Source organism: Gracilinanus agilis, unplaced genomic scaffold, assembly GCF_016433145.1.
Source record: "Gracilinanus agilis isolate LMUSP501 unplaced genomic scaffold, AgileGrace unplaced_scaffold58433, whole genome shotgun sequence".
In the NCBI taxonomy this organism is placed as follows: domain Eukaryota; kingdom Metazoa; phylum Chordata; class Mammalia; order Didelphimorphia; family Didelphidae; genus Gracilinanus; species Gracilinanus agilis.
Window position 1 is genome coordinate 1 of NW_025394002.1, and position 10110 is coordinate 10110.

Sequence of the window (10110 nt, forward strand, 5' to 3'; positions counted from 1 at the left end):
TAAACAAAAATAAAAATGCAAAATCAATCATCACCCACCTTCCCTGAGCTATCCAAGACAGCCTCCTGCTTTGAGACTCTTTCCCCAGAAACAGGACACGGAGGGAGGTTAGGACTGAAGGCCATTAGGTCGTTCTTGCCCGCTCCTTCTCCAGAGCAAACTTGCCTTCGCTGCTGAGAATAAGACCAGCTCCCCATCTCATTTGAGCAGACCAAAGTAGGCTTCCCAGGCCCGTATGACTCCTGTGGAGGTGCGGAGCATCGAAGGGCCACATACAGCAGCAGACTCAGCACCAACAGGCTGGACACTGAGCAAATGGCGATGATCAAATAGATGTTCACATCCACCAGCGCAGTCTCTTTTCCCGTGCCAGACTTTGCCGAGATCCCGGAAACACCCGAAAAAGTCTTTGAAGTCTGTATACTCTCCACCACTGACACATACACAGTGGCTGTGGTAGACAGGACTGGCTCTCCATGATCTTTCACCAGCACCAGCAGCGTCTGCCTAGGCTCATCCGTCTCCTCCAGAGCTCTAGTTAGGCTGATCTCACCAGTGTATAGACCCACGCGGAAAGGGCTGCGCCCAACACCCAACTCAGGCTGTAACTCATAAGCCAGCCACGCGTTGTACCCTGAATCCGCGTCAACTGCCCGGATCTTGGCCACGACGTGGCCCGCTGACACCGACTGGGATACCAACTCAGTTACTGGGGCACCACCTGCCCCAGACACTGAGTGCGGGGGCAGGACCACCGGAGAGTTGTCGTTTTCATCGAGAACGAACACTTGCAAGCTTACATTGCTATCTAAGGGAGGGAAACCTGCGTCCCGAGCGTTCACCTGGAACTGCAGTAGTTCCAGTTCCTCATGATCCAGAGGCTGCAAGGCGTACACTTTCCCGCTCTCTGAGTGCACAGACATGTAGCTTGACAGCGGACGCTCCCCCACACGCCGCTCCACTAGCGAGTAGGACACCAATGCATTCTCTTGTGCATCCGGGTCAGATGCGGACACAGTGAAGATGTGACTGCCTGGTGGGTTGTTCTCCTTCACAAACACCGTGTATACAGGCTGCTCGAAGGCAGGCGCGTTATCATTCACATCTCCAATGGCCACAGACACGCTGGCCGTGGCCCAGAGTGCTGGAGTCCCGCCATCCCTCGCTGTCACCACAAGTTCATAGACTGCCACGTTCTCACGGTCCACAGAACTCTCTAATATTATAGAATAGTAATTTCTGAAGGTGGACACCAACATGAAGGGTCCCGGGGGTGAGAGGGAACAAGTAACCAGCCCATTGGCACCAGAGTCTCGGTCAGACACGCTGATTAAGGCAATGACTGTACCTGAAGGGGCATCTTCCATTACAGGCAGAGACAACGACGTCACTGAGACATTGGGAATGTTATCATTGGCATCCAGGACTTCCACCAGGACCGTACAATGACCCACCAATGAGGGAGTCCCTTTATCTGTAGCATCAACTCTAATTTCATAGGAATTCACTTCTTCAAAATCCAGATATCCTTGAATCGAAATTTCTCCTGTGTCTGGATTTATACGAAACTTATCTTTAATCACAGGCGGAGCCAAACTATTAAAAGAGTATACTATCTCCCTATTGATTCCTTCATCCACATCGGAGGCATTCAGTTGGATCACTAAGGTCCCACTGGCAGCATTTTCTAGTATCTTCACTTCGTATTCTGATCGCTCAAAAGTGGGGGCGTTATCATTCACATCCAAGACTGTGATAAGCAGCTGTACTGTGCCTGTGAGCTCAGGTTTGCCTCCGTCTGAGGCCGTCAGTATTAAATGATACTCAGGAATTTCCTCTCTATCTAGTGGATTTTTCAACGCTAGCTCAACCAATTTACTTTGGTCGTTTTTTGATTTTACTTCTAAAATAAAGTAATCATTGGCGCTGAGCCTGTAAGTAAGTAAGGCATTGGAGCCAATATCTGGGTCAGACGCACCCTCTAGCGGAAACCTAGAGTCTGGTAACCTGGATTCTGGAATAAACAGCTTTTGTTCCTTTCCTGGGAACGAAGGCGGATTATCATTGATATCCTTAATTTCCACCTCTACATGGAAAACCTGCAGTGGCTTGTCCACGATCACCTCCAGGTGGATGCTACAAACAGGGCTGCGGCCACACAGCTCCTCACGGTCTATCCGAGAATTCACAAACAAAATGCCATTCCGCACATTTACCTCCAGGAAATCCCTATGGCCCTTAGACACCACCCGAAACAGTTTAGATACCAGCTCTCCTACCTCCAGACCCAGATCCTGGGCGATTCTCCCCACAAACGTACCGTGTTTTGCTTCCTCCAGCACGGAATAATGGATCTGGCCGCTTCCCACCTCCCAGGCTGTAGGGAGAAGTAATAAGAGCAGCAACTTTTGGACTCCCAAGATGCATCTCCAGAAAAATACCATTGCAACACGCTGTGCTTTATTCGAAAAGGTAGCTCAGATATATGGTATAGAGATAAATATTGGTATCCGTTTCCTCCGGTCTTACTCTGCAGCGTCAGCCATTGTTTTGCATCATTTAGCAACAAAATAGAACCTCTTTCCAAGACCCAAAAGACGTTGTGTAACGGTATTCCATGGTGGACAGCGACATCATGTGGCAGCAGTGCGTAAGTCAAATATTTTCTTTATGGTGTAAAAGAGCAACCTTCATTTACTTTTATTTCACTTGTTTTTTCGAATTTTGCGTGCTCTTGCAACAAAGAACTGCAGTTTTCTCTGTCGAAGAAAAGCATACTAGCCCTGTGACTACTTCTGCTTCTTTACTATGGAGGGTGGCATTCTTTTATTCTTATATGTCTTTAAATCAGTTTTAAATATTCAGGAAGAAGGTAATGTAATAAGGGAAGAAAAAGAGGTACAACTTCCCGTTGTAGAAGTGAAAATTTTGGACGTTTTGAAATACAAGAATTCCAATATATATGGGAAGAGTATTAGATTGGGGAGTCAGAAGAGTCAGAAGTCTTGGGTGTGACTTTTGAAAGCTTCTTACTGTGGCATTGGACTTACCTCTCAAAGTCAGTTTCTTTATATGCAAAATGGAAACAATAATGCTAGTTGGACAAGGAAATCACTTTGCAAACCTTGGAGTACTATATAAATGTGAAATTGATCTTGCATTTTAAAGCATTTACGATGCATTTTAAAATAGTCAATAAATATTAAATGCCACTATGTGCCAGACACTATGCTAAGCACTTAATATACAAAAAGAGAGAAACACAGCCTCTGTTCTCAAGGAGCTCACAATCTAACGAGAGAGACAACATGCAAGCAACTACTTATGAATAGATTGTATTCAGGATAGATGGGAAATAATCAACATAAGAAATGTACAGGAATTAAGAAGAATTGGAAAGGTTCCTTGTAGAAGTTGGGATTTTTGGTAGGACTTTCAGGAAGTCAGAGAATCCAAGAGGTAGAAATTAGTAGGAAGAACATTCCACAGATGTAGAATAACTAGGAAAAATGCCCAAAGTCAAAGGATGGAATGTCTTGTTTGAGGAAAATCTAGAAGGCCAATGTAACTGGATTGCAGAGTACATGTGTGGTATTGAGAGGTTATGCAAAGTGTAAAATGACTAGAAAGGTAAAGAGACAACTTGTGGAGTTTGTTAACTTCACAACTTTATTAACTTTATTAACTTGTTTAACATATAAAACTTCTATATGTTAAACAGAGGATTTTTTACTTGATTCAGGAGGTGATAGGGAACCACTGGAGTTTATTAAGAGTGGCATGGTCAGATCTATGCTTACGGAAGATCATGTAAAGACTTAGATCAGGCAGATCTATCAAATAGACTTTTATAATAGTTCAGGCTTCAGGTGATACAGGCCTGTAAAAGGGTGGTAGAAGTGTCAAAGAGAAGATGGCATATTGAAAAGAGATGAGGAAAGCAAGTGAAAGAAGACATTTGGCAACAAATTGGATATTGATGGTGAAAGAGTGTGGAGTCAAAGATGACACCTAGGTTGCAAGCCTGAAGAACTGGAAGAAAGGGGGTTCTTTTGTAGGGTAAGATAAATGCCAATGAGGAAAATCATGTAGAAACCAATAAAAAAAGACCCAGATTCAAGTTATGTATTTGATACATACTGAGTCCCTGAGTCAGTAATTTAAACTTTCAGTGCTCCTAGAAAACTCTTTTGGGCCCTTAGCTCCAAAACAAAGATGAGCTGCAAAACAGAAGGCTCTCTATCCTTGGAAGCTTCCTACCCAAAATAAATGGCAGGTCAAATTTTTTCTCAAAAAATATTAATTATAATTGTTATTGACACAAACTCCAATGGACTCTAGATTACATTTTGATATAATAATCAAAGAAATTAATTTGATTGCTTCTTAGTAGCAATTCTCCTTGACCTCCCTGTAATATTTTATAGAAAAAAACTATTTATTCTATGAAGAATTCCCTTTCCCCTTCATTTCTGCTTACATAAATTCTATTCATCCTTCAATCCCTAACCATCTCCCTTGCTCAAATGGTCAATAAATTTACAATTCATGAATGTTATAACTAACTTACTACTTTCTTCATGAATATATTAAAATGCAACCAAAATTTCTTATGTGAAAGAAACTATTAACAGGAGTTTAATGCCATCCACTGTAAATTTTAGGGTTCTTTCTCTCTTATTTCAAGGCCTCCTACTTCTACTCCTTTCAAAGAAAGAAGAAAAACACTATCATAGAGGAAATATTTTAGCAACTCCTACTTCCATGAGCTACCAGTATTAACAAATAATATTTATGAGCAGATTCTAAGTATCACAGACTCAATTGAGTATTCTCACTAAATGAAAAGAGCTGTCAAAAATATTGGCAGAAGAAAATCCCCTTTCCTTCAATATCTCTAATATTACTAAGAATCAACATTTCTTCCATAGAAACAAAGGACCTTAAGGAATTAGAAGGACTTGAAAAAAGTTTAGAGTCATACAACACAAGACAAATAGAAATAATAATCCTGACCAATCTTTATATGTTTATTAACAACCTAGTGCTCAGCATGAACAGAAATGTTTCTGGTTTAACAAAATGGTCAATGTCCTTTGATCATCATGGAAATAATAGCTGAATTCATTCTTTTTTTAACCCTTACCTTCTGTCTTGGAGTCAATACTGTGTATTGGCTCTAAGGCAGAAGAGTGGTAAGGTAGGCAATGGGGGTCAAGTGACTTGCCCAGAGTCACACAGCTGGGAAGTGTCTGAGGCAAGATTTGAACCTAGGACCTCCTATCTCTAGGCCTGGCTCTCAATCCACTGAGCTACTCAGCTGCTCCCTGAATTAGTTTTTAAAAAGAGATTAAGTATCAACATAAATGTAACTATTTAAGAAAAAAATTCTCTTAAAACACTGAGATTTTTCATCTTTTCTAAAAGTAATATCACTAAAATGTCTTTATATGAAATTTAATCAATTCTTACTAATAAAATTAGAGTTTTCAAAAATCTTTATGATAACAAAAAGATTGCTTTGTCTTTTAGATAATTAAATTTATGAGTCATGGAAAAATTATGGCATCATAGTCAAAAGTAGGAGCACAAGATAAATGAGAAGAAATCTGTCACTGGGTTAAAACTGGTTGAAGTGAAATAGTTAATGCCATCTTAAAAAGAACAATCAAGATATGTATCAAAAGCTGAATATGAAGTTTCAGGTGTGAAGAAAAAAAGAAAAACACACCAAACACTGTAGTGTTGGAAATTTGATGCTGCAAATCTAAAGTTCAGAAGAAATAAAGGTATCCTGTCAATAATGCCCAAGGTAGATAACAACTAAGAAATAGGTTCTGGGGATATAAAACTTACACCACACATCATCCCTGGGCACATGGAATTTAGGGAATAACTATAATATATAAAAGATGAAAATACATTTTAAAGCAAATTTTGGAGCTAGTAAAGCAAAGTGTTATTGGAAGTCAGAGGGTAAAGGAGAGATCTTACATGTGAAAATATGGGAGGCTTCTTAAAAGAAGTGGAGTTTGGTCAAGAATATCAAGGATCTAAATGAAAAAAAAATTAAAGGAAGGCAGACTAACAGCACCAGATTTCAAACTATATTACAAAGTAATAATCATCAAAACAATCTCATATTGGCAAAGAAATAGGTTTGTGAGTCCATAGAATAGGCTAGGTAGACATTACACAGTAGTAAATGACCATAATAATCTAGTGTTTCACAAACCCAAAGATCCAAGCTTTAGGGGCAAGAATCAAAATTGATGGAAAAACTGGAAAACAGTTTTGCAGAAACTAGTCACAAATAATCATCTGACTCCATATACCAAGATAAGGTAAAAATGTGTATATGATTTATCCACAAAGGGTGATATCATAAGCAATTTAGGGGAGCACAGAACTTTTTATCTGGCAGATCTATGGAAAAGGGAACAGTTTATGAGAGAAAGAGAGACAGAGAGAAAGAGAGAGACAAAGAGAATGAGATGTATGATAATTTTAATTATATGAAATTTAGGAGGTTTTGCACAAACAAAACTAATTCATTCAAAATTAGAAGCAAGGAAATTGGGAGGGGGTCATTTGCAGTAAGTTTCTCAGATGAAGGCCTCATTTCTCAAATATATAGGGCACATAGTCAAATTTATAAAAATAAGAACCATTCTCCAATTGATAAATGGTCAAAGGATATGAGCAGGTAGTTTTCAGAAGAACTTAAAACTAACAATACTCATATGAAAATGTTATTATTGATGATAAAGAAATTAAAATAAATCATCTCGGAGGTACCATATCACACCTTATGAGATTACTAATATTACATAAAAGGAAAATGATAGATGCTAAAGGGAAGGAGGAAAAAAGGTACACTTAATGCACTGTTGCTTGGAGTTATGAACTGCTCCAACCATTCTAGGGAATAATTTGGAATTGTAACCCAAGGGCTATAAAACTATGCATGCCCTTTGATCCTGCTATGCCACTATTAGGTCCTATACCAAAGACATCAAAGAAAAGGTGATAAACCTATGTATACAAAAATATAGCAGCTCTTTTTGTGGTAGTAAAGAATAGAAATTTAAGGAATACTCATTGGGGAATGGCAGAAGAAGTCATGATATGTTATTGTAATAGAATACTATTGTGCTATAAGAAACTCTGAAGAATAGAGTTTCAGGAAGAATCCAATGAATTGGTACAGTGTGAAGTGACCAGAAACAGGAGGTAATTGTATACTATAACAGCAATATTGTAAATATGATCAACTGTGAAATACTTAGTTACTCTGATCGAAACAATGAGTCAACAATTCCAAAAGAATCATAATGGGAAAATACTATCCACCTCTATAAAAAAAATTGTGAACCCTAAGTGTAAATTGAAATTTTTTCCTTCCTTTTTTGCAAGATGACTAATGTGGACATATATTTAGCAAGATTTCACATGTATAATTATATATATATTTCTTGCCTTCTCAATGAGTGAGAGAGGAACTGGAGGGAGGAATGCAATTTGGGACTCAATTTTTTTTAAATATTAAGAAGAAAGAAATTATATATATATATGTATATATATATACATATATATATATATTTTTAAACCCTTGTACTTCGGTGTATTGTCTCATAGGTGGAAGAGTGGTAAGGGTGGGCAATGGGGGTCAAGTGACCTGCCCAGGGTCACACAGCTGGGAAATGGCTGAGGCCGGGTTTGAACCTAGGACCTCCTGTCTCTAGGCCTGACTCTCACTCCACTGAGCTACCCAGCTGCCCCAAGAAATTATATTTTTTAAAGAAAGAAGTGGATTTCAGTTAAGTAGCAATTCAACAGCCAAATATGGAAAAGATATTCCTAGAGTAATGTCAAATAAAACCAAACACAAGGAGACTCTAAAAATCTGAAGGAATGGTTAGAGGACAAAATATTCCACTTTGCTAAAGAACAATGTTTGGAGAGTAATAACATAACATAATTTTTAACACTTAGACTGACTTCTGGGGGGCCTTAATGCCAGTTAAGTCAGAAACCCATAGAAGAGAGCTACTAAAGTTCACAGAAATGGGATACAAAGACAGATCACTTGATCTATGTATAAAGAAATTTACTCAAATAACTTCCAAAAAGATACATTCTCCATTAGCAAGAATTCTCTATTGATCTTTATTCCACTCAAAGGTATTATACTTAACAAATATACACACATATGTATAATTAATTAACTTTAAAATATTCCAATGCTTAAAATGAACATTTAATATTAGATGTTAAAGCAATACTGGATTTTTTTAAAGGTGTTTGGTATATTGGGAAATTTTCTGAATATCCCAGTTAACATTAAAAAAAATGGCCCCAAAGGTAGAAATTAATACTCACTTTCTCCACATTCTGCATATACTCTGCCTGTTCTGTGACCTGAGAACTGGGACACGGTGGAAGATTGGGGCTGAAGGCCATGAGGTCATTCTTGGCAGGGCCCTCCCCTGAGCAAATCTTCTGTCTTTGCTGATGGGAATAAGACCAGCTTCCTACAGTGTTTGAACATACCGGAGTGGACTTCTGAGGCGCATAAAATCCCTGAGAGGGAGAGGAGCACCGAATTGTCACATACAGGAGCAGACTCAACACCAACAGACTGGACACTGAGCAAATGGCAATTATCAGATAGACATTCACATCCACCAGGATCTTCTGCCCTGCACCATTCGTTTTAAAGTCGTTAGAAGCCACAGAAGACCCTTTAAACGTCTGCCCAGTCTCTGCAAGTGACACAGTCACTGTTGCAGTGGTCTTCAATGCGGGCTCTCCGTGATCTTTCACCAGCACAAGTAGTGTCTGTCGTGGTCCATCCGACTCATCCAGGGCCCGAGTCGTACTAATCTCGCCAGTGTATAGACCCACTCGGAAAGGTTTACTCCCAGCGCCAACTTCTGGCATCAGTTCATAGGACAGCCACGCATTATACCCAGAATCTGCATCCACAGCTCGGATCTTCGCAAGTACGTGACCGACAGCCACAGATTGTGATACTAGTTCAGTCACTGGGCTAACTCCAGCATGAGGTGGCAGCACAACAGGCGGGTTGTCGTTCTCGTCCAGCACGAACACCTGCAAGCTCACATTGCTGCTCAGGGGAGGGACTCCAGAATCTCTGGCGCTCACCTGAAACTGCAGTAACTCCAACTCCTCGTGGTCCAGAGGCTGCAGGGCGTACACTTTCCCGCTCTCGGAATGCACTGACACATAACTCGACAGCGGACGTTCCCCTATTCGCCTCTCCACCAGAGAGTATGACACCAGCGCGTTCTCCTCAGCGTCAGGATCCGATGCTGACACAGTGAAGATATGACTGCCTGGCGGGTTGTTCTCCTTCACAAACAAGGTGTACAAAGGCTGCTCAAAGGCTGGCGCGTTGTCGTTAACATCGGCAATACTCACAGTCACGCTGGCAGAAGCCCAAAGCGCTGGAGATCCGCCATCCCTCGCTGTCACCACCAATTCATAGGTTGATATGCTTTCGCGGTCCACGGAGCCCTCCAGCACCAGCGAGTAGTAATTCCTGAAAGTGGACATCAACCTGAAAGGCGAAGGAGGTGCCAGAAAGCAAGTCACCTGTCCGTTGGCTCTAGAGTCACGGTCGGACACGCTGATGAGTGCTATAACCGTGCCTGGAGGAGCATCCTCTCTGACAGGTAGTGACAGTGATGTCACCGACAACTCTGGGGCATTATCATTGGTATCCTCGACATCCACTCTGATAGTACAATGTCCAACCATGGCCGGATGTCCCTTATCTGTTGCTTCAACTCGAAATTTATATGAATTTACATCTTCGAAGTCCAAATATCTTTGAATTGAAATTTCTCCTGTATCTGGATTTATCTGAAACTTGTCATTAATCAAAGGTGAAGCGAGACTATTGAAAGAGTATACTATCTCCCTATTGATGCCTTCATCCGCATCGGAGGCGTTCAGTTGGAGCACTAAGGTCCCACTGGCAGCATTTTCTAGTATCTTCACTTCGTATTCTGATCGCTCAAAAGTGGGGGCGTTATCGTTCACATCCAGTACAGTGATAAGCAGCTGTACTGTGCCTGTGAGCTC

General features: G+C 40.6%; 2 protein-coding genes across 2 annotated transcripts; both read right to left on the bottom strand.

The window, feature by feature from the left end:
* Nucleotides 1-38: 38 nt before the first annotated feature.
* Nucleotides 39-2444, bottom strand: LOC123256391 (protocadherin alpha-8-like; the record flags this gene model as incomplete). Its single annotated transcript, XM_044685018.1, has 1 exon — nucleotides 39-2444. A coding segment is annotated over exon 1 (2406 nt), but the record flags the coding sequence as incomplete, so codon positions are not given.
* A 5899-nt stretch (nucleotides 2445-8343) lies between these two features.
* Nucleotides 8344-10107, bottom strand: LOC123256390 (protocadherin alpha-6-like; the record flags this gene model as incomplete). Its single annotated transcript, XM_044685016.1, has 1 exon — nucleotides 8344-10107. A coding segment is annotated over one exon (1764 nt), but the record flags the coding sequence as incomplete, so codon positions are not given.
* Nucleotides 10108-10110: the final 3 nt, after the last annotated feature.